Source organism: Capricornis sumatraensis, chromosome 7 (genome assembly GCF_032405125.1).
Source record: "Capricornis sumatraensis isolate serow.1 chromosome 7, serow.2, whole genome shotgun sequence".
NCBI classification, from domain to species: Eukaryota; Metazoa; Chordata; class Mammalia; order Artiodactyla; family Bovidae; genus Capricornis; species Capricornis sumatraensis.
This window is the reverse complement of record NC_091075.1, coordinates 118,173,056-118,197,335: the sequence shown is the minus strand read 5'-3', so window position 1 is coordinate 118,197,335 and position 24,280 is coordinate 118,173,056. Positions and strand designations below refer to the sequence as shown.

At 56.4% G+C, this 24,280-nt stretch overlaps 1 protein-coding gene across 1 annotated transcript in view; it reads left to right on the top strand.

The window, feature by feature from the left end:
- The window catches only part of FAM193A (family with sequence similarity 193 member A), a 57,748-nt gene extending 33,759 nt beyond the window's left edge, over positions 1–23,989 (top strand). Inside the window, exons 10-17 of the mRNA XM_068975104.1 lie at positions 1,603–1,801; positions 2,726–2,998; positions 4,323–4,602; positions 5,168–5,351; positions 6,367–6,597; positions 8,452–9,301; positions 15,103–15,184; positions 23,674–23,989. Coding sequence (XP_068831205.1) covers positions 1,603–1,801; positions 2,726–2,998; positions 4,323–4,602; positions 5,168–5,351; positions 6,367–6,597; positions 8,452–9,301; positions 15,103–15,184; positions 23,674–23,767 — 2,193 coding nt within the window. The 3' untranslated portion in view covers positions 23,768–23,989. The remainder of the gene's footprint in view (positions 1–1,602; positions 1,802–2,725; positions 2,999–4,322; positions 4,603–5,167; positions 5,352–6,366; positions 6,598–8,451; positions 9,302–15,102; positions 15,185–23,673) is intronic.
- The last annotated feature ends 291 nt before the right edge of the window (positions 23,990–24,280 follow it).

Below are 24,280 nucleotides of genomic sequence, written 5' to 3'. Positions count from 1 at the left end.
GGGAGCGGGGCCACAGACCCTCCCCTCCTCCCTGCCCGCCAGCGCTCCGCCTCCCTCCCCCCCCCCCCCCGCCCGCCGTACTAACCGCCCCGTGTCATCCTTGTCCCTGCTCTTCCCCCCAGAGCGCCACAGGCCCACTTCTGCACCCAGCTGACCAGACCGCCTCACCCTGCTGCCTAAAGCCCTCTGTGCCCCCCAGCCCCCCAGGATAGAAGGCACACGTGCGTGTCTCTCCGTGGCCCCTCAGCCCGTCCGGTTGACTCCCTTGTGCCTGGACGCTGGCTGGCCCTGTGCTCTGGCCTGTCCCTTCTCCACTCTGCCCAGCCTGGCCCTTGGGGTTCTGCTCCTGGGGGTCCTCCTCAGTGCTCCCCTCCCCCGCCACCCTGGAGCTGAGCACACTCACTGCTCACATCCGTGTCCCTGGGGGTATTCCCGCACACCTGGGGGGATGGGGTGATGGCGTGTGCTGGTGTCAGCGAGATGCGGGGGCGGCAGGGCCAGGCTCCAGGGGGCCCCGCCCCCCAGGCACCTTCCATAATTCGAGGCAAGGCAGTTGCGCCACCAGTGGGTTGGTCGTGAGTCTTGAGTGCTGACAGGGAGAATCCGGGACTCGTGGGCTCGCTGGGGCGGGCCACTGCAGCCTGGGCTCCAGGGGGTGAGAGGGGGGCAGTGACAGCCTCTCCAGGGCGTGGCAGCTCGGCTGTGGCAGGAGGTTCACTCAGGCCAGCAGGGTCGTGAGCTGCAGTTAGGACGTTCTTAGGAAAGGTGGTCACCGTGAGCCACACTGTGGGCCGAGCAGTAGCTTGAAGTCTGGCGGCCGAGGGCAAACCGTGTGTCCAGAGGCCAAGTGAGCAAAAGTACAAGGCAGGCCACACCACCCCCAGGACTTGGTTGTGCGTCAGGGGGTGGGGAGCCACCGGCCCAGCCTGAGCGCGGAGAGCCACGCTCCCGCTCACGTCCCACGAGCCCGCTCTGGCCGCGCTGAGGGAGGGGCGTCAGGCAGGGGCACAGCTCCGGGCCAGGGCGGGGCAGGACGCCCAGGCGTGCAGGGGGCAGCTGACGGCCGGTCAGCCCGGAAACGTTTGGGCAGGACTCTCCTTCCACACCCTGGGAGGGTGGGCTCAGCTCAGTGTCGAACCCATCTGTCCCCCCACTTCTGCACTCTGCCCAGGTGTGAGGGAACAGGGCCAGAGCTGACCTCTTATCAGTGGCTCCACAGGGACTTTTGACTGGTGATTTTTCAAACGTCAGGGGAGAGTGAGCCATTGGAACAGGTCTCATGCAGATGGCCTCGCTTAAAACGTGACTCAGGAGCGACACTGGCAGTCCCTGAGCTGCCTGAGTGTGTGCGGTCAGCCCCTTGAGCCCCAGCTGCTCTCCGAGTCTCCGTCCGCTGCTGCTGCCCGTCATGGGCGGCCACTGCCTGTCATGGGCGGCCCCAGGTGTGCTCAAGTGCGCCTTCCACGGGGTGTGTTCCCTGCACGCCTGTTGGCGGCACGCGTGCCCCCCAGGTTTCAATAACGACTTGTCTGTCTTTAGTTTAAATCCTTGGGTGAACAGAATATTAATTTTGATATGTGATTAGAACATTTTTTTTTGTAGGCTTTACCACCAGCACCTGTTCAGAATCACACAAATAAACATCAGGTATTCAGTGCATCTCTTCAAGACCATATTTACCCGAGCTGTTTTGGGAGCACTCCAGAGTGGACTAGTTCTAAGTTTATAAGTCTTTGGGGATCAGAAGTGATGAATGATAAGAACTGGAACCCTGGCACTTACTTGCCAGATACAATTTCTGGTAAGGAACTCGTTAAACCTTCGTTGGAGTTTACAGAGACCTGAGCTGAGCCGATGCCACCTGTTGCCGCAGCTCCCCCGCAGGTCCCAGGCTGCTCCTTCCCCTGGCTTCCGCTGAGGGCGGCAGGCCTCCGCCCAGGCAGGCTGCTGCCCGCGTCCTGCTGCGCCGACAGAGCCGTGCAGGCCCTGGGCTGGGCAGCCGGGAGCCTGCTGCCCCAGACGCTGGGTCTCCCTGCCCCTGGGCTGCAGCGCGTCTGGGCTCTGGGGCGTGGTGGTCGGCTTTGGCTCCCTAGCAGTGGTGACCCCTAGAGCTTGGCCCGGGCAGCGGGGTGCTGTGGCTTGAACGCTGTGACTTCCGTTCCTTCCTCTCCTCCTGCTCTGCCCCTACATGGGCCCTGTCCCCGCTAACAAGCACCTCCCCGCAGCCTCCTCAGCTGCCGAGGCGCCGGCGCCTTCCTGGCAGGACAGGGTGCGCGGATGAGGGCTGCCCGTCTGCCTCGTCTCTGTCGTCCGTGTGAGGACAGCCCTGGGGCCCCACCCCAAAGCCCTGCATGTGCTCAAACAACAAGCTAGACTTGGTGTCTCGTCTGTTCTCGAAAGGGGTTTCTAGCTGTGTGACCTTGGGCAAGTTACTTAGCCTGTCTGGCCTCAGTTTCTTCATCTTTAGGTTAGGTGTTAGAGCGCTAAGCCCAGAAAGTAGTGTTAAGACCCTAAATAACTTTTAGGAAGCGCCTGGCATAGGAATCAGCACATAGCAGGCGCTCAGTCAATGTTTCTTAGACACGAACCAGCCGACTAGCGCCATCGCCGGGGATTCCTAGCCCTAGCAGCCCCCAGCGTTCGTAGTTTAGTCAGTAGCTGCTTTTTAGAGTTGACCTAATCCCGTGTCTTTTGGAAGCATTAATTTTCCCATTCTTCTCTGAAGGAAGTGACTTACTAGGGCCAGCACTCTCAGAAGCAAGACCTGAAGCGCTTCCGCCTCCATCTAGCAGTGAAACGGCTGCAGTTTCCGACAGTAAAGAGAAAAAGACTGCTGCGAAAAAGAAATGTTTGTACAATTTCCAAGACGCTTTCATGGAAGCAAACAAAGTCGTGATGGCCACCTCATCAGCCACGTCCTCTGTGTCCTGCACGGCCACCACGGTGCAGTCCAGCAGCAGCCAGTTCCGCGTGTCGTCCAAGAGGCCGCCGTCCCTCGGTAAGGCCCGCCCGCTCGCCGGGGCCCGCTTCCCTAGGGGCCCCGCTTCCCTAGGGGGCTGCCTCCTCCTTGGCGTGCCCTGAGGCGTCAGTGCAGGTGACTCCCACAGGTGCCCGTGCCAAGGGAGCGTGTCCTCTGGGCCGTGACGAGGATGTTGCTGCCACGCTGACCCCCGGGGCTCTGCCATCCATGCTGCGTGCCGCCTTGTCACTCTCCTCACTGTGTGCTGTGAGAGGAAGAGGGCACTGCTTTCAGAACACGGAGAGGGATTTTCAGTCACCTTGAAGCAGGAGCCTCGTGCAGAGCAAGCCGACAGGGTACCAGCCCGCCCAAGGTGTAGCCCTGCCGCCGTGCGGGCCCCTGGTGCGGAGGTGTTGCCACCGCTCTGATCTGAGCCCAGGGCAGAGCGGGCTTGAAGGCAACGTCAGAACCACACGGGAACAGGCCCAGAGAGGCCTCGTGAGCCAGAGTTAGGGCTGTGTGGGCATCGAGAGGAGTAAAGGAGTGGGTGGCAGCACCCAGCCAACGTCGCAGGTCCTTCGGGGTCCTCAGGAAAGGGAGCTGGGGGTCGGGAGCCCTTAGGGTCAAAGCTCACTGCTGCCTCAGATGCACAGTCCATACGTGCAGGGGCCGCCCTGCGCCCAGCCAGAGACAGCGCAAGGTAGGCATCCTCACAGGCTTCAGATGTGGGGGTCTCTGTTTGGAGATGGCAGCAGTCCCCCTGTCTGGGCGCCGCGCCCACGCGTTGGCTCCGCCAGCTCCTGCACGCAGACTGAGGTCGCCAGGCCGCCGGGAGCAGATGCCGTAGGTGCCCCGGTGGGGCGGGTGGGAGGACCCCGTGCTACCTTCACAGGACTCATGCCCCCAGCGTTTCTGAGTCCAGAATTGTGGGCAGCTGTCCTCAGCTCGGGAGAGGTCAGTGTCGTGGAAGGAAGAAAGGAAGTTTAAGAGACGCTGGGCTGGAGGAAAAGCCGCCAGAGGCTGTGGGCAAGGCCGGAGGTCTGGGTGGGCTGTGCCTGAGACGATCCTCCCGGGGGCGCTGCATCCGCAGCCGGGCTGCTGTGCTGGCTTCCCGGCCGAGACGTGTGTTCTCAGGAGCCCGGGCCACACGGCCGGGGCGAGCAGCTGCCGCCCCCACGTCAGGCCACAGGGCAGGTGTGTGTGGGAGAAAGTAAGCATAGCGAGACGGCGATGCATCTCGAGCCCAGGGGAAGGGCAATCTCCTGTAGAGTTGGACGTTTCTGGACCAAGAGTTGGTTTCCGAAAAAAGCAGCTGGAAGTTAGAGAAAGGCGGCAGGCAGTGACTCCAGCATCTCTGTCGCAGGTGACGTCTTTCATGGCATCAACAAGGAAGATCACAGGCATGGGGTGCCGGCGGCCCCGAGGAGCAGCCCCACGGGCCTGGCCCCGCTGCCCGCCCTCGCGCCCGCCGCCCTCTCAGCAGCCTCCACGCCTCACCTGGCCAACATCGCAGCTGTGTCCTTCCCTAAAACAGCCGCCTCCCCCGGCTTCGTGGAGTCGCTCAAGAGCTTCTGTCCTGCTCCCGTGGGCCCCCCGCCCCCCCCCACTGATGGCTCTGTCAGCGCACCCCCCAGCGTCTGCAGGTGAGCTCTGCCTGGCAGGGAGGCTGAGGCGGCGCTCCCTGACCCCCCAGGACGCAAGCGTGAGCAGCTTGGGTGTTTTGGAGTGGTATTTGGTACACACGAGGCTTCCCAGGTAGAGCCTGTCTGCCAAGGCAGGAGACCGGGGTTCAGTCCCTGTGTTGGGAAGACCCCCTGGAGGAGGGCCTGGCAACCCACTCCAGTGTTCTGGCTTGGGGAAGCCCGTGGACAGAGGAGCCTGGGGGGCTGCAGTCCGTGGGGTCAGGGAGAGTCGGACACGACCAAGTGACTTGGCACATGCAGGAGCACACAATACAAGATGCTCGACAGGTTTTAATGGAAGACGGTTTTCGTTCCCTTTGAACTTGGCAGCACCCCCCACATACACACACACACCTCCAGGATGAAGCGGGGGTGAGGGGAAGGGACGTGTGTGGGCCTGCCGAGCCCCTCTAGGTGTGACCCCTCACGCTGTGCCTCCTGCGTGGGCCCTGGTGGGCAGGCCCACACCTTGCCCATGCCTCTGTGGGGCAGGCCGCTTGCTGACGGGCCCTGCGTGGTTTTGCAGCGACCCTGACTGCGAAGGGCATCGCTGCGAGAACGGCGTGTATGACCCGCAGCAGGACGACGGGGACGAGAGCGCAGACGAGGACAGCTGCTCTGAGCACAGCTCCAGCACCTCCACCTCCACCAACCAGAAGGAGGGCAAGTACTGCGACTGCTGCTACTGCGAGTTCTTCGGGCACGGCGGGGTGAGTGCCCACGTCTGTGCTGCCCGAGGCGGGGCCCTGCCCCGAGCCAGCTTAGTGTTGGGCAGTGGGCGTTTGCGAACTGCACGTTCCAATAAGAGTGGTGAAATGTACAAACTTCTCTGCGGGAATAATACACCAGGCTGAGCCCAGGGTGAGGTTAGGGTGTGTGTAAAGCTTTATCTGCAGCTCAGTTACTAATAAAATCAGAGACTGTCTAAAGTAGCAGTTCCGCTTCTAGGTTGTACTTGTTCTACAGAAATAATGAAAAATATTTGCCCAGAGTTAGTTATGAGTATTTCCTCCCGGGGTTTTTGCGTTTGATTGTGGTGTTTAGAATGGCTGTTGAGGTCAGACCTACTGCCGACCCACGTGTGGGCACAGTTGGGCGTGGGCACGGTTGGGTGTGCTCACATGGATGGCAGCCCCGCGGGGCTCTGTGTCACACATGCTGGGCTCGACGGCACTGCCCAGCGAGACGCGTCCACGCTGCGCGGTGTCCGGGACGGCCGTTCCGCCCTTAGGGGCAGGTGTCGGGCGTGCTGCCTGGGGCGGGCAGTGGAGGAGCAGAGAGTGCGAGTTGTCTCTCGTCTTCTCCGGACGCACTTGGGTTAGTAGTCGGTGAGAGATCTTTTCACCACTGGAAAGGAAGCCTGTGAGTGGATGCGGAAAGACTATAAACCCTTTTATTGCCGTGAAAAGGTAGTTAAGCTCCGTCATGTTAGGAGTGGACCAGGCAGTGTGGACAGTTGTTTCCTTTTAGTTTGAAAATGACCATCTGTGGGCACAGTTGGGCGCCCTCTGCCCGATCTCCCTGAACCTATGGAGCGCGACAGGCCATGCCAGGATACTAGCTTTGGGGAACTGGTGATGGCAAGCTTCTCTTTTACCCATTTTTCCTGACATACATGGGGTACTTGAGTGATAAGAAAAAATTCTTTTTTAATGCTGCGGTCTGAAATCTGTCACATTCACAGTCATGAAAACTCGAGTCTAGTCATGTTTTCATCTGTCTTAGCCTCCAGCTGCACCCACAAGTAGAAATTACGCGGAAATGAGGGAAAAGCTCCGTTTACGGCTGACCAAGAGGAAGGAAGAGCAGCCTAAGAAAGCGGACCAGCTCTCGGAACGGGAGAGCGTGGTCGACCATCGCAGGGTGGAGGACTTGCTGCAGTTCATAAACAGCTCGGAGACCAAGCCCGTGAGCAGCACGCGGGCCGCCAAGCGCGCTCGGCACAAGCAGAGGAAGGTAAACGGCGGGGCGGGCCTGGGGCCGCGCAGGCCCCACGTTGCTCCTGGAGCCCCGGGGGCCTCCGTCAGCCTGAACGGGACTCACGTGTGCCCCCCGAGCCGTGGTCTCACACCAGCCCCAAGTCCTTGTGCTGCCGACATGGCGAGCGGGCCCACCCCCTCTCTGTTGAAGGCGCGTCTTCCCCAGGAAATTCGAGGCAGGAGCCCTCGGTTGTCGAGGGCAAGGGGCGCTGTGGGCTGGTGGAGACGGCGGGTACAGAGTCGCCTTTGCTCTGAGCCGGCACACCAGCGCTGTGCGTGAAGGGAGTGGCCCTTCCTGTAGTTGCCCCCCTGCCCACTTCTCTTGAAGGCCTTCCCGGTGCCTGGCTCCCCAAGCCCCTCAGCAGGCAGGTAGGCCGTGCTCATGGGGGGCTCGTCAGGCTGCACACTCTGACTGTGGGCTGAGCTGCTTTGGGAGGAGCCGACGCGCCTGTGAGGGGTGAGGAGGCCTGCCCACCACGGGTTGGGCCGCTTGTGTGGGGTTTGCTTCCGGTGTCGCTCACAGCGACTCAGGGGTGGCCACTACTGCACGCTGTGGGTTTGCCGCGGGCGGCGTGCCTCCGGGTCCTGAGACGGGCCTGGGTTGACCCAAGGCCTGATGGGGGCCTTGGAGGGACAGGCCTGCTCCTGCTGCAAACCTGGTGTAGGAGGTGTGTCCTCCACCCAGCGGCGCTGCGGTATCGGGGTCCCAGGGATCCACTTCCCGCTGGGTTCCCCGAAGCCTTGGCTCAGGCAGGTGGTGTCTGGGCTGCCCCCCCCCCCCGCCCCCATCCTCTTTCCGTGCGGGCGACCTGACTCCAGACGTGGCTGCATCCTTCCAGGCGAGGCATAGGCCGCCCCCCGGCACCCACTCACCTGTGTGCTCTCCGCCCAGCCCGTTTTTCGGGGTGACGGGGGTCCAGAGCACTGGGGCTGCTGTGTTGCGGGGGCGTGGTGCCAGTGGGGCCACTTGGGGGCGCTGTTGGTGCCACCTCCCTGATGGAGCAAGAGTTTTGAACGATCTTTGAGATTTTTTGAAAATCTGTCATTGAACTTTTAGCCTAATTTTATATTTAAGTTTTGTAGAAAGACAGGTTGTCTGTTGTAAATGCTGCCTTCTGAGATATCGTGAGGCATGTTGAAGTCTGGAAGAACCTTTGCATTTTCCCAGCACAGGCCTCCCTGGAGCCCGTGACGGAGAGGCTGTTCTCTGTTCTCTTACTGGGCGTTTGTTTGCTAGACAGCAGGGATCTTTTCCACTTGTGCTCTTGGAATGTGTGTCACTAATAACATAGAGTCTTCACCTGAGATGAAAATTAATTTCCTGCCAGTTGGATGGCAAGAGAGAAGGCACTGTCTGTCTGTCACGTGGAATGTCTTAGAAAGTCATCTGTCTTATCACGCTAGTGAACGCAGGTTGGGAGTTTTACCTGCTAGGGTGGGAAAAAGAATCTCTAGTTCCTTAGCAGACATTTTCTTGTGTGTCCTTGTGACCCGCATGGGTGCATCAGCAGGGGCTTCACTGGATGGGCTTGGCAGCGCCCACGAGGCGCCCGGTCAGTCCTGTGCTGGCAGCTGTGTCCTCCGCCCGCTCCCGGACGCCGGGCCCATTGGGGCAGGGGTGCACACCCGCTTTTGGCCTCTGCTCCCTGACCCCCGACCCCCTGGCAGCTCAGACTGTGGGGGCTTGTTTCCCGTCACCCCTGCGTTGGCGTGGGCGTGCTCTAAATTTTGGGCCTGTCACAGCCCGTCAGAGCTTACCGTCTTAGCGCACGGTTCAGCTCTTCAGGCGCCCGTGTCCCTGTGTCTCACGCTGCCTTCCCTTCCATCGCAGCTGGAAGAGAAGGCGCGCCTGGAGGCGGAGGCACGGGCCCGGGGCCACCTGCACCTGCGCGAGGAGCGGCGGCGGGCCGAGGACGAGCGGCTGACGGAGGAGCTGCGGCGGCTGCAGGAGCTCCAGACCCTGCGGGCCGTGAAGAAGAAGAAGAAGGACCGGCTCGCGAAGGACTGCCCCAAGCTGGACATGCTCGCCAGCAGCTTCCAGGCAGCCACAGAGTCGGCGCCTGGCGCCGAGACCATCCACAACGGCTCACTGGAGCCGACTGAAGACCCCGAGACCTCATCCCCCTGCCCCTCCAGACATGCGGACCATGCGGGCCCGGGGCCGGGGGCCGACCCCTCCAGACACGCGGACCCCACCGAGCCCGTGGACGCCAGGGAGGCCAAGCGGCTCCTGCCCAAGGGGATTGGCGGGGAGCAGCCAGAGCCGCTGTCCTTCCTGCTGGACATGGTGCATCACCACAAAGGGGGTGCCGGCTCACAGAAGCCGCGGCCGGGCAGCAAGGCCGCTGGCGAGCCCGCCAGGAAGCCCGCGGAGCCCCCCCGGGCCCCAGAGGGCCCGGCCCGGCCCCGGCCGCAGGCTGAGCCCAAGGCCAGAGTGCTGGAGCTCCCGCCCCTGGCGGGCCACCGAAGGGAGGAGACGAAGGTTAACAGCAACAACAACAATAGGAAGCACCTGAACCACGTCCGCGAAGAGAAGCCGGGCCCAGGCCCCGCGGACCCCTCCGCGCCCAGCGAGCCTCTGCAGAGCGGCGGCAAGCCAGTGCCCGCAGAGTCCCCGCAGCCCAAGGGCCGGGGCAGGAAGAGCAAGAAGAAGAAGGGGGAGCGTGCCAGCAGCTCCATCGGTGAGTGTGGGGGTTCCCCACCGTCACCCCCGGCCGCGCAGCCCGCGGGCACGTGCTGGCTTCTGCCTCAGGGCCGTTCTGCCAGCACAGGGCCACATGGGCACTGTCGCCACGTCTGGTTGTCGTGAGGTAGCCTCCAGGCCCCAGGCTGCGGGAAGAGCGCGAGGACCCCGCCCACCCCCAGGTCAGCGGTCACACCGGCTCTGTCCTCCTGGCCTCCAGACTGTGTTTCTGAGCCAGAGGAGAGTTGTTTGCCATTTTCCATTTAGATGGTCCTGTGTGTGTCCTCCAGCGAGGGCCCTCTCTTCTGGACCACGGGACAGTGGCTGGAGGCAGGGAGTCGACGCCGCACAGGCCGTCCTCTGCCTCAGAGACCGCAGCCTCGCTGCTGTTGCTCTGTTTGTCCCGTAGCATCCTTTAAGGGAAAGCTCGTTTCTCCTGGTGCAGGGCCCTCCCCGGGGCCCCTGTCAGTTCCTCCCTTTCCCAGACCTCGCCTTTCTGAGGAATGCGGCCCGTCCGTGCTCAGGATGACTCCTTTTAGAGCCGTTCCAGTTGGGTGCCGTTCCCTCACAGTGGGGCTCAGGCTGTGTGTTGTTGGCAGCGGCACTGTGTCTCTGGGCGCAGCGCGGTCAGAAGGGCACCGTGCCCGCCTGGCGGTGACCCTGGGCCTCCCAGGCCGCTGGGCGGGGCGTCCCTCCTCCGTGAGGACCACGCCTCCCGCCTGTGCTCAGGCCCAGTGTCGTGGGGGCAGACGAGCCCCGTGTGCTGCACCAGGCACTCGCCCGCTAGTTTGAGCGTCCGTGGCCAGCAGCCCTCGCTCAGACAGTCGTGACGGCGCTGCTCCTTTGTCCCTTCTGCGTTTCTTAGGCGGCGTCCCGCAGGAAGGGCCATTCTTCTCCCCCAGGTGTTCTCTGCCTTTCCTTCCGTGTTTCTGTGCCTCTTCCCCCTGCGTGTCCGCCCGCCCTGGGTGTGCGGGTGAGCTGCTGCGACGGCTCCTCTCTCCTCAGGCTTTTCCAGTGTTTTCTCGGCTGTTTGGGTTTGTATTCCCATAGGAACTTTGGTGTAAATGTGCCTGAAAGTAAAGAAAGTGAAAGTGAAGCCACTCAGTCGACTCTGACTCTTTGCGACCCTGTGGACTGTAGCCCACCAGGCTCCTCCCTCCATGGGATTCTCCAGGCAAGAACACTGGAGTGGGTTGCCATTTCCTTCTCCAAGCGATCTTCCCAACCCAGGGATCAAACCCGGGTCTCCCACACTGCAGGCAGACGCTTTAACTTCTGAGCCACCAGGGAAGCTCATAAATGTGCCTAACGCCCTTAAAAAAGAAAAACCCTTGTTGGCATCTTTATTGGCACTGTGCTCAATTTATGACTTAATTTAGGAAGAATTGGTTTATATGCTGTTGTTTGTCCTTACCAAGCACAGGGGGCGTTTTTCCATGTGTTCAAATCCACTTTATCTCTTTTTGGAACGTTTTAAGTTTTCTTTAATAGGTTTTTCACATTTCTTATTGAGCTTATTCCTAAGTATTTAATCTTCCTTGCTTGTAATTTGAATGAGCTTGTTTTCTGCCGTCTTACATTCTAACTTTGGACCATCCAGCGCAGTAGCCAGGCATGTGAAACCCCTGAGCGCAGAGATGCTCAAAGTGCAAGCTGAGGGGATTGTGAGCGTGAACATACACACCATTAAACCCACCATGAAGAAACGCAAGGTGCCTCCGTGTAGTCGTTCCATTGACTCCGTGTTGAGACGAGCTTTGGGTATGTTTAGTGAAGTGTGTGTTCCTACAGCGAGTCTTGCCTCTCATCACCCTTTCTCAGTGGGGCCGCTGGGCTCGCCCTGTGCCCGAGGCTCGCGCTTCTCCGCCTGGCCTTTGTGTTCATGCGTGAAGACCGCTGCTTCCTGCGCCTTAGCGCTCCGCCTTCCACCCGAGTGAGTTCCTTCAGTCTAGTGGATTCCCTCAGCTTTTCTGTCGTCCGTTCGCAGATAGAGAAGGCTTCGCTTCTACTTTCCAGTCCTTACGCCTCGCTCTCTCTTGCCTAACTGCATCATTCCTAACTTACTAGAAACGTTTGATATTTCTATATTAAGATTTTGGCTTTAAGGTTCATATAGTTTATCACGTTAAGAAAATATCCAATAATTCCTACTTTTAAAAAATATTTTATCAAGAGGGAGCTGATTTTTGTCAGAGGTTTTCTAGCATCTGCATAAACATTTTTCTTCTTAGACCTGTTGCACTTCATAATGATTAGGAAGGTTTTTTGTTTTTTTTTTTTTCAGTATTTGTGAGAAATTCGCCCTCCACTGGGACCGTGCAGGCTTTAGTGATTTGAGGGGAGTCTCCCGTGCAGCCCCCTGGGCTTGGCGCCTTTTTTGCGGGTAGTTTCCTGATAGCATTCTCTCTGTCCTCTGTGGTAATTGGTTTGTTAAGGTATTTCTTTCTTTTATGAGGTTAATTCTTGTAGACTGTGTTTCTGTGCTAAACTCTCGGTCCAGCTGGTTTTCCAGCCTAGTTGCACAGACGCCTGCAGAGCACACGCTTTTTGTTCGTTTTGTTTTTAGCTGTGCTGCGGCACCCGGCTTCGTTGCCCCCAGGCATGTGGGATCTTAGTTCCCCGGCCAGGGTCTGAACCTGCGTCCCCTGCGTTGGAAGGTGGATTCTTTACCAATGGACCACCATGGATGTCCCCAAAGTACATTTTTTTTTAAAAATTTCTTTTAATGGTGGTTTTCCTCTCATCATTTCCTATGTTGTACATTTGTGCTTCCTTTCTCCCTCTTGTGTTTGACTCTGAAATAGTTTATATAATTTTTTTTTAAAGATTCTTGATTTAGTAATTAGGTATCTTTTCATTCTTTCCTCTGCTGCATTCGTTTCCATTTTTCTCTTTTTTTCCTGTGCCTTTTTTGGTTTCACTTCATTGTTCTTTACAACTTTTCCACTTGGGAATTGAGTTCTTTTCTTTTCATTCTTTCAGTTTTATTGACCAAAGTAACACTTTTGAATTTTTCTCTGAAAAATTTTTCTCTGAACTTTCCCTTTAAGTATATCTCATAATATCGGATAATATTTCCACTTGGTTTCTTTTTTAGAAATTCAGTAATTTCCATGTAGTTTTTACCCCCTTTCACCCAGTAGTTTAATAGGTGGCTTTTAGATTTCCAGATGGGAGAACCTCTCTTATATTAATAATTTCTAGGTTTTGGACTCTGTGATTCAAGAGTAGTGTTTATATTTCTGCTTTTAATTACTGGTGATTTTAAATTCCTGGTATCATCTTTGTGACTAGTTTTTGTGGTTGCTCTGTATGCATCTGAGATAAAAGTATATTTTCTGTTTTCATGGTACAAATCTATGTCTAAATACGCTTATATCCATGATATACTTTGAATTATATTCGAGTCTTCCATAACTTTCTTGGCTTTTGCCCTCTTAACCCGTGTTCTGTCATTTGTTATCGAGGCCTTTTCCCTGCGTTTTGTTTTACAGAGGCGGCTTCCGCGTTCCTCGGTGCACGTCCCCAACAATTCCTTACTGAGCCGCGGCTTGTATTGCTCAGGCTCTCCTTTCTCTTGTGCTTCTTGCTCTTGGCCTGACTTCTCCTTTGTCCCTCTGCTTCTGTTTGCCTGGCAGGCACCCTTGTCATCCTCCCTCCGTTTCTGGCCTTTCTGAGTCGCTTGGTTTTAGGTCGTTGCCTTGTATACAGCTTAGACACCTGAGTCCTGCTGTGTGAGCCGTATTGACAGTCTTACGCACCGCAAGTGAGGTGAGCCCCTTTCCGTGTACTGATCGGACAGCCCTGACATGACCGAGTGATTATTAGACCTGTTTCCTGTGTGGCCTCTCTCTCTGGGTGCCGTGTCCCTGCTCCTGGTGGGCGTGGCTCCGCTCCCCACTTTGCGGTCCCTTCTCGCCCCACTCTTGGCTGCGCTATGTCTGCCTTGTCGTCAGAGCACATGGTGCTCGTAGGCCTGCCGGCGAGTGAGCACAGCAGGCGCCCGCCTCCTGCAGAGATTCTGGGCGCGTGTCCTCCATCAGGGCCGGGGCAAGTCTTCCGAGCTCCAGAGAAGCCTGCAGTCTCCGTGGTCTGCACATGAGCAGCCAGCCAGGCCTGGACTGTCTTAGGTCCTCTTTCTCTCCACTCTGGTTAATACAGTTTATTTGTGCAAAAAATGTCTGTCCAATACTGAACCTGGCTATAGTTTCATCCTACTTTTTCCTTACACCACGATTTTTGACCCTAGTTGTCTGTTCTAATCAGAAGAGTATCAGAAATCACTTTATAGAGGCAGCATCTCCGGCAGACCATCTCCTGCTGTTTTTTTTTTTTGTGGTTGAAGCTGCTCTTCTTCTGGAACTATCATATCTGTGGAACAGCTTGCGATTGGGCTTTCCAGGTCGTCATTTTCTTAACTCAAACCTCCTGGCTCACTACCTCTCTCGCGTGCAGTGTCCCTGAGCGCGCCCCGTGCCCCCCACCCCCCCGCCCCCGCCGGCGGTGCTGCTGGGAGGTGTGCGCCGGAGGCCTGGAGAGCGGTCTCTGCGAGGGGAGGAGCCCGGTGAAGGCGACACTGTGTGGATGGGGGGTGGGGCGGGGGGCACGGCAGGAAGCAGCAGCAGGGATGGGGCACAGGCGTCCCTGGCAATTGACAAGGGGCGTGCCCAGCCTGCTGACCGGGGGCGGGATCGTGAGGAGCGGAAGTGGAGGGGTGTGGCTGTGCCCGCCTAGGGTGGCTGCACGGAGGAGGTGGCTCTGTGCACGTGTGGCCCAGCGGAGGTTGGGATGGGGTGGTGCTGTTGGCGTCCAGCTGTGGGTGAAGCCAGGGGGACAGGGCTTCAGGGAAGGACCCAGGCAGTAAGCTCCGCAGGGGACTGTGGTCCTGCTGGTCCTGGGGGCGGCGTTGCTGTGGTGGGTGGGTGTGACGGCCCCCGCCTGCCGCTGGGACTCTTCAGAACTGTGGGCAGCTGGTGTGCAGCTAGGCCGTGGCTCCGGCACTGTAGCTGTGTTAACGGGGTGTACTCTGTTACACTCCTGTGCAAATGCCCAGTGAGAGGAGGAAAGAGAGTCTTTAGGGAAGATGGCAAAAGTTGTCCCATGCTAAAGTGGGGAGCGGCCTTGCACAGAGCAGTGGCGGCCTCTGCACGCTCCTTGGGTGGAGCCTGCTGGTGTGCGGGCACCACGCCCCCCACCCCAGCCCCCACAGTGTGTAGGTGTGCACGGATGGAGCCTCTGGCACTTGAGCTCAGGCAGGAAGCGCACCACATCTTGCAGGCCCCATACTGAGGGCAAAGCAGAGGAGAGAGTTAAGGACCCCAGAGGTGCCGAGGCTGCCTGCTGTAACCTGTCTCCAAAGAGGGCTCCTCACCTGCAGACTGAAAGACAGCCTTACTCTTTGGTTGGGACAGCCTCAGGCTGATGATAAAGTCTCTGGAGGGTGCTCGAATGAGCCGAAGGCCCGGGAGAGCCGGGTTCCTCCAGAGGCTTGGTCCAGGGCCCAGACGTGCCGCGCGGCTGCTGGCAGCCCTGCCCCTGCCCCTCCAGCGGGGACCTGGGACCGGGAGCGTGGCCTCTCGAGGGCTCTCCCCAGGCCGCAGCCCCTGCGCCACCTCTGCGGGGCCTTTGCTCCACACGAGTCAGCTCATCCCACGGTATCCGCCCACCTCTGGTCCTTTGCAAAATCTCATCCTGGAAAAGGTGGTTACTTTGTGAAGCGGTTGAAGTAAAACCAAGCGCTTTGCTCCGTTCTGGTAAGATGGCCTGCCGTTTAGTTGACTTGCCTCTTTCACTTTGCAGATGATGTCTTTCTGCCTAAAGATATCGACCTAGACAGCGTGGACATGGATGAGACGGAGAGGGAAGTGGAATATTTCAAAAGGTAAGGGTTAGGCCTGGCGTCTGAGGCGGCAAGGGTTCCGTGGTGCCGTGCATGTCCCTCCCAGAGCACTGCCGTCAGTCTGGGGCAGAGGTCGTGTCAGCGGCCCCGCAGCCTGGCCACTGTGCCGTGCCCCACCCACACCCCTGCACACGCGCTGGCCTCCTTGCCCTCACGGCCACCGCCCCCTTCCCCGTGGGTGTGGAGCTGGGCTCACGGCGTCACGGGGCATCTCACAGCGGTCCTCGACCGCGGCGTCGCCGGGGCTGTGGGCCCACGCCTTTGTTGTCACGGAGCTTCCCACTGATCTCTCTGCGTGCTGGTGCTGGAGCAGGGATAGGGCGCGCTTTTAAGGCGAAAGTAACATTTTGGATAATGTATTCCATTTTTCTGGTATGCAGACATGTTTAATAGTGTTTGTCATAATTTCAGTAATATTTTGTCTGTTTGAGTTACGGCAAGAAATTTCTTTAAAGTGCTTTGTTCTTTATTTAGCAGTACTTTAATTCTTTGTTTCAGAAAACACACACACTCACAGTCAAAAAAGAAGCATATTCCAGTGTCATTAATTCATATTTGAGATACGAAATTCTAAGTGTTTCTGAAAACTATGTTTATTGTATAATGTGTGTGTGTTTTACCTCTTAGGAGATGATAAAGCATTTGCTAAAGTTAAGCTTTCACAATGGAAACTCTTAACTAGGACAGAAGGCACATCCTTAGCATAATGCAGCGTGTCCATAAAATACAGTGGATGTTACACTTAACGGTGAAACATTAAAAGCTAGTCTTTGAGATTAATACTGTTAATAAGGATGCCTCTTATCACCACTTTTATTTCTAAAGACATAAAATGAAACAAAGGGATAAGGATTCAGATGAAGGCGTGGAACTGTCATCCTCAGATGACATGAACGTGTTTGTACAAAGTCCAATGGAAGGCACAGCTAAATTACTGGATTCTTCCACAGTTTGCCCTGAAGCCGGGTTCTGGAGGGCAGGGAATGGAAGAATAGGGCATTTCTGGGATGTTGGTGACACTTCGGAGGAAAGTTTCCCCAAGGTGGACCTGCAGGGTTCCTGCAGCTTATAATCATAGATGACTTATTATAAACAAAGATTGTCAAGCACCCAGGACTTAGGAAGAACAGTAAAAATCTGGAAGTGAAAACAGACTTGTTAAAATCAAGGTCTTGACAGACAGGTGATAGATTCGACACTGCTGAAGAGGGAATGGACGAACTGGAAGGCACGCTGGAATGCACCGAGAGGTAAGGAAAATAGAAAGTGCGGACGAAGGGTCAGGCGACGAGGAGGCCCAGTCTAACGCACGTCTAGCTGAAGCCCCTCTGAGAGGAGATGGAGAGACGGTGGAAAAGCAGGATTTAAAGAGACGAGGATTCGCAGAACTAGTGAGAAACACGGATCTGCAGAATCGGAAGCACAGCGTATACCAATAGGATGGACAGAGCTCCGCCCCTCCACATGGCGTTCACAGTCAGAGACCGTGGGCCATGCCTAGTGTCGGAGAAGACTGTCAGTCTGCAGGCGTGAACCCCACAAAGTTCTCCTTCCCCATGATAAAGGGCTGCAGGAGCGTGCTGCAGGGAGACCTGTTTAAAAGGAAGCTGTAAAATTATACTTTCAAAAAAGGCAATCGGGAATTCCTCGGCAGTCCAGTAGTGAGCTCTGTGCTTATGCTGCAGGGGCATGGTTCCCTGCCTGTCAGGGAGCTAGGATCTCAGGAGCCATACAGCAAGGCACAAGAAAAGGGAAATTGAGCTCAGGAGATTAGTCTGATACAGGAAGGAAGGAAGGAAACAGCTTCCTGGTGAATCTTGGTAAACGTCTGATTGACATTATACGTAAAGGAGCCCCAGTACTGAGCATCAGCAACACATCTGCTCGGTGTGATGTGATCAGAGCTGAGTATCCTCAGCCCCTTTTTCATTGCTAGGGTAGTTACCATTCAGACTGAACCTAAATGGGCTGGACACAATTTTAATAGCAAACATTAAAGTAACAGAAATAAAATGTATGAACTGGTAATCAGGAGGAGGAAGAAAATAAAAACTCAAGAAACAAGTGTAGAGAGAGCACAGTAGAGTCTACAGAGATGGCAGACGTCCGGCTGTCTCAGTGCCCGTTACAGGCAGTAAGCAGAAAGAGCAGAGTCTGTCAGGTTGTGGTGTTTTTTTAATGTATATACACATAAATACGTATATATGCTATATACAAGAAAATAACCTGAACTGTACTGGAAAGGGACAGGGGGCTCCCCTGGGGGCTCAGTGGTGGAGAACCTGCCTGCCAGCTCGGGAGACGCGTGTTCACCGCAGTCTGGGGAGGTCCCACCTGCAGAGGGCCGCCCAGCCCAGGCCCCGCAGCTGCCTGAGCCCGGGCTCCCCGACAGGAGACGTCGCCACCAGGAGCGGCCTGGCTTACTGCAGCCGGCGAACAGCCATGAAGAGCCAGCGTGGCCCAAAGTAAATAAGACTGTTTTCTCAGAAAAGAGAGGGTGAAACACAGAGAAAGACAGCTGTGCTCCAGCTGTGCTATTCTCAGGTGAAATGCATTTTAACACACGGGATAGGTGGAGTTTGCTCCTAATGATAAAATGCTCCATTTGTTAGGAAGAAATAGGAATTTTAAACCTACGTGTTTAATAAAACAGCCTCAAGATACAAAAAGCAATTTGGACTTTACAGAGAATTAGACACAATAAATAGGCAAAATAAAAGACAGAAACAGTAGGGACCTAACAGAAGCAGAAGATATTAAGAAGAGGGGGCGAGAACACACAGAAGAACTGTACAAAAAAGATCTTCATGACCCAGATAACCACGATGGCATGATCACTCACCTCGAGCCAGACATCCTGGAATGCAAAGTCAGTGGGCCTTAGGAAGCATCACTATGAACAAAGCTAATGGAGGTGATGGAATTCCAGCTGAGCTATTTAAGGTCCTAAAAGATGATGCTGTGAAAGTGCTGCATTCAGTATGCCAGCAAATTTGGAAAACTCAGCAGTGGCCACAGGACTGGAAAAGGTCAGTTTTCATTCCAGTCCCAAAGAAAGGCAATGCCAAAGAATGTTCAAACTACCACACAATTGCACTCATCTCACATGCTAGCAAAGTAATGCTCAAAATTCTCCAAGCCAGGCTTCAACAGGACGTGAACAGTGAACTTCCAGATGTTCAAGCTGTATTTAGAAAAGGCAGAGGAACCAGAGATCAAATTGCCAACATCTGCTGGATCATCGAAAAAGCAAGAGAGTTCCAGAAAAACATCTACTTCTGCTTTATTGACTATGCCAGAGCCTTTGACTGTATGGATCACAACAACTGTGGAAAATTCTGAGAGAGATGGGAATACCAGACCACCTCACCTGCCTCCTGAGAAATCTGTATGCAGGTCAGGAAGCAACAGTTAGAACTGGACATGGAACAACAGACTGGTTCCAAATAGGAAAAGGAGTACGTCAAGGCTGTATATTGTCACCCTGCTCATTTAACTGACATGCAGAGGACATCACGAGAAACACTGGGCTGGAAGGATGCAGCACAGGCAGGAATCAAGATTGCCGGGAGAAATGTGGATAACGTCAGATACGCAGATGACACCACCCTTACGGCAGAGAGCGAAGAACTAAAGAGCCTCTTGATGAAAGTGAAAGAGGAGAGTGGAAAAATTGGCTTAAAACTCAACATTCAGAAAACTAAGATCATGGCATCACTTCATGGCGAGTAGATGGGGAAACAATGGAAACAGTAAGAGACTATTTTGGGGGGTCCAAAATCACTGCAGATGGTGACTGCAGCCATGAAATTAAAAGGCACTTGCTCCTTGGAAGAAAAGTTAGGACCAACCTAGACAGCATATTAAAAAGCAGAGACGTTACTTTGCTGACAAAGGTTCATCTAGTCAAACCTATGGTTTTTCCAGTAGTCATGTATGGATGTGAGAGATGGACTATAAGGAAACCTGAGCGCCAAAGAATTGATGCCTTTGAACTGTGGTGTTGGAGAAGACTCTTGAGAGTCCCTTGGACTGCAAGGAGATCCAGCCAGTCCATTCTGAAGGAGATCAGTCCTGGGTGTTCATTGGAAGGACTGATGCTGAAGCTGAAACTCCAGTACTTTGGCCACCTGATGTCAAGAGCTGACTCACTTGAAAAGACTCTGATGCTGGGAGGGATTGGGGGCAGGAGGAGAAGGGGACAACAGAGGATGAGATGGCTGGATGGCATCACTGACTTGATGGACGTGAGTCTGAGTGAGCTCCGGCAGTTGGTGATGGACAGGGAGGCCTGGCGTGCTGCAGTCCATGCCGTCACAAGAAGTCAGACACGATGGAATATTAACCACCCATAAAAATAATGAAATGATGCCATTGCAGCAACATGGATGGAGCTAGAGATGATCCTAGTAAGTGAAGTAAGAAAGGAAAAGGTGAGTGTCCCATGATGTCAGTCACGTGTGGCATCTAAACTGCGGCACATGGGAGCCTGTCTGTGAGGCAGAAGCAGAGTCACAGGCCTACAGCGCAGTCTGGTGTCGCCACGGGGAGGGAGGTTGCGGAGGGTGGAGTGGGAGTTCAGGATTAGGAGATGCAAACTGCTCCGCGGAGAACGGGTGAGCAGGCGCCTCCATGCAGAATGGGTGGACAGCACGGTCCTCCTGCAGAGCGCAGGGAGCTGCATGTGGCGTCCCGTGATCGACCGCACGGAAAAGGAGATGAAAAGACGCAGAGGTACTGAGCCTCGCCAGTGTACAGCAGAACCGCGCGCATTGCCGGTCAGCTGTGCTGTAGGGAAGCCTGGGAAAAGGCTTGCTCTTGGGAGCACTTCCACTGAAGCCTTAAATGCTGGAGTTGGGTAGTGAAAACCTGGAAATTAGTGAGTCAGGATTTCATTTGAGAAATTAGAAAAGCAACAATAGAATAAACTGGAAGAAAGTGAAACAAAGGAGATAATACATAAGAGAAATAATGAAACAGGAACCAGAGACCAGCAAAGCCAAAGTTTGATTCTTTGAAAACATTAAAAACCAGTCTTAGGCACTGACCTCCAGGGAAGCCCCCCCCCGCTTCATGTTAGGAAAGAAATGCAACACTGATACCAAAAGCTGCTAAAGCTAGCACCAGAGAAAATGAACGACTGCAGATTGGTTTCTCGCAAGAATGTCAGATGTGAAATCATCAAGAAAATACTCACATTCCAAGTCACAACAGTATGTTTTTAAAAAGCTGCATGTGACCAAACTGGCTTATTCCAGGACTGAATTACTATTAGGAAGTGTTTTTTGCTACATTATGAAAGAAGAGGCATGCAGTCATTTCAGTGGGTTCAGACAATACCTTTGCTAAGATCTTAGGACCCATTTATAATTAATTAAAGAAAAAACAGTAAGCAGTGGAAGGAAATATCTTTAGCCTGAAAAAAGGGATTTACCAGCAGAGAGAGAGACGTGGGTGGAGCCTCTTCCACAGTGGGAGGAGTGTGGAAGCGCCTGTGGAGCTGACCTGCCGTCAGCGCTGCTGCTCAGCCTTGCGCACGGTACGCAGGACAGACAGAGGGACAGGAGCGGAGATCTGTGTGGGGAGTGACAGCGCGCAGCACAGTGTCGCGAGAGCCGGCTGTAGGGTAAGTGCGCTGGAGTCAGCTGCTGTTCTCTCCCTGTTGGTAAGACAGAAGCGGAGTTTGAATAAAGACAGCAGTCATCACAGCGCCGAAGTCTGTGCTGTGTCTGTCAGTCGGGCCACAGAGGAGCGTGGAAGACCCAGGTCTCAGAGGCTCCGTGTGTGCTCGCAGGAGGGTTGGCACCTTAAGCCGTTGCGCTTCCCCGAGTTGACCTGTAGATTTAAAACCCAGGAAGGGTTCTGTGGAATTCAACGCAGTGTTTCTGGAGCATGTGGGGACGGACCTGCGATACAGCCCGGGGAGGAATGTCACAGCAGGGGAAAGGGATGGAGCCGAGCCGTGTGCACCGTGGACACTCCTTACACACTGCCTGTCAGACAAGACCCAGCACGCAAGAGCGTACACGATGGTGCCATCACGGGACTTGGAATCAGGCAGACTGGAGTACACCGTTAAGTGTGCCTGCCGTTCAGTCCAGCAGCTCCTCTCCAGGGGTCTCCGCGAAAGCTCACGGGAGAAGAGAGTGGATGCTCACGCCAAGACTTGTTCCTGGACGTTCCTGCAAGTCTTACTTATAGCCCCAGCCTGGCAGTGACCCCCAGGGCCACGCACACCGGCAGACAGGTGGTGCTTCTCCACCCAGGGCTGCTGCAGGGCATGTGCACGCGCCGCGGAGGCCCCACTGGAGTGAGGTCCAGGGAGTGGGGGTGGCGTGGGGAGACAGACGGCAGGTGGCTGGCCTGGGGCCAGGGCGGCCAGGAGACCTGGAGCGGCGCGGACTCATGTGGTGTCCTCCCCGATGGGCTCATTTCCCAGACACTCCCTGCAGTGTGCTGCACGGCAGTTACGCCTCGGCGAAGTCTGTCTTTAATGAAGTGTCTTGTTCAGGGATGCATACACAGATGTTAGGACTGTAAAGAAAGGCACGGAGGTGATCAGCGTAAAAAGCCAGGTGGGTGATTGCTTCCGAGGTGAGGCGGACAGGGCCTGAGGCGGGCTCAGGGCTTGGTGCCGGCAGGGGCCCCGGCCTGGCTGCTAGCCCATGGTGTCCACTCTGTATTTATTCTTTGTATCATGTGCTGGCCTTAGTTGCTCAGTTGTGTCCGACTCTGTGTGACCCCATGGCTGTAGCCCACCAGGCTCCTCTCTCTGTCCATGGGATTCTCCAGGCCAGAACACTGGAGTAGCCATTTCCTTCTCCAGGGGATCTTCCCAATTCAGGGATTGAACCCAGGTCTCCCACATTGCAGGCAGATTCTTCACCATCTGAGTCACCAGGGAAGCTCTTCTCAGACCCACCAACCATAAAATAAAAGATTGATAAGTTGCACTAAAATCAACAACTTGCTTTTTAATAGAAAAAGTGAGAAAACAGAACTGCAGCAGGCACATCGCAGGATTCACATCAAGGTGTGCAAGCCTTGCATGTTGTTGTGGACAGACAGACCTCTTGACAGGCGGGCAGACGAAGCAGTCAGTGGCCCAGAAAGCCTGTGACGGGTTCCCTGTGGAGGCCTCAGCCAGCTGGTGCTGGGAGTGGCCGGGCCCGGCCCCACTGCAGGCAAGAAGCGGAGCATCGGGTGCCCCCGAGGAAAAGAGCTTGGTGGATCCACTGAGCTTGGAACGGCCTATCCTGTGCCCCCGGGATCCCACGCCCAGGCCCGCCGTGTCCGCGCCGGGAGCGCCCTCCAGGGTCCTGTCCGCTCAGCCTGGTGCAGCCTCGCGGCAGGACCACACGCCCACGGTGGCGAAGGACGCGGCCAAGTGGAGAGGTCAGCCCCAGCACCTGTGGACGCCTGCGAGGTCCCGACCCTGCAGAGAACCGTGAGGCCCTGTGGTGACCAGGCCGGGCTGGCTGGCTGCGTCTGGGGCTCAGCCCCGCTCCTGGGCTTGGCCGTGCAGGGTTTTTTGCCTGGGGCTGGGTGCCCAGGCTTTTACATCATAGCCGCACGGGTGTCACGCACACACGAGGGCGTGTCTGCGTGACAGCGTGGAACACACCTGAGGGAAGTGGTTGGCGTCGGGGGAGGAGGCAGGCTGGCTGCTGCCAGCGCCGAGCCTTGCTCGGGTTCAGTCCCGGAGCCGCTGAGCACCCTGGCTGCGTGCGAAGGAGGCGGCAGAGGTGGAAGCTTCCAGAAGCTCCAAAAGGCAGCCTCACTGGACTCGGGGTTTGGGTTCTGGGCGACGGTGCACCCCTTCGCCAGGGTGGGTGGGTGGGGGTGGGCAGGCTGGCCAAAGGGCATTCCCTCCCTGGACAGAGTCCTCTGGGCCACGGCTCCAAGGTCGACCCTGGATGAGGTGGAAGCGCTGCCCCTGCTGAGCTGTACCATTTTATGGTTTAATTCAGATTCCTGCTACCACATCAGTGAGGGAAGGGTGAGGATTTCAGAAATGATGCAGAAGGTTTTGAAAGAAAACATTCTTTCCCTCGTTGAGTGCAGAACTTGGCCGTCACTGCCCCGGAACGAGCTGCAGAGCAGACAGGCCTGGGGGCGCCGGGCTGCGCTGACCTGCCCCGAGGGCGGTGGGGGACAGTGTCGTGTGTCCTGGTGGTGCAGAGTCGTGTTTCAGTCACACCCTCGTGACTCGTGGGTAAGGGAGGGCAGGGTGCTGGCTGTGGCAGGGCCCGGCCGGGCCCTCTCCCTGCGGACCGAGAGGAAAAGACACAGACCCGCAGGGGTGTCCGGGGCGCTGGCCGACGTCCCGCGGGGGCACCGCCCTCCCCAGCAGCCGTGGCCTCGGTCCCAGCGGAGAGCTGGGGCGGGGGTTGTGGGGCGTCTCAGCTCCGGCCAGGCTGGGCCACGCCCTCCCACCCCACCCCGTGACTGTACCGCTTCCTGTCTTCCAGGTTCTGTTTGGATTCTGCCAGGCAGACCCGACAAAGACTGTCCATCAACTGGTCCAACTTCAGCTTGAAAAAAGCCACCTTTGCTGCCCACTGAACGAGGATGCTGGAGACGGCGGCGCGGTGGCCGGCCCAGCCCCTCGACGAGAGCCTGCTGCTCGGCCGCGCTGTGAGCTCGTGTGCGTGTTGTCTGTGCGTGAGCCGGCCGGACGAGCTGTCCCCGCGCAGCCGGCCCTCTGCGTCTCGCCCTGTCCTGCCACCTGCCCCCGGGGGGCTCTGCCCAGCTCCACCCGCGGCCACCGGGGGCCCGGGCGGGCGGGCCCGCCGTCCTCCACAGTCCACTGTCCAGAGTGTCCACGTCGCGCGTCCGTGTCTGACCCCCGACTTGTAGCCAGCTTGTGTAAGACCCCGCAGAACGAGACCGTTCCGAGCAAACACCCACCAGTACTCACACCATGAAGTCTGTAGAGTGTACAACTGTATTAACACGGAGCCTGCCTGGCTACTTTTTTAACATATTGTTAAGTAATATTAAAATCATGTCTTTCTTTTTGAAAGATGGAATACATTAGTACAGCAGGAAGCCTGGTCTGCTCGCTTTGTGCCGGGG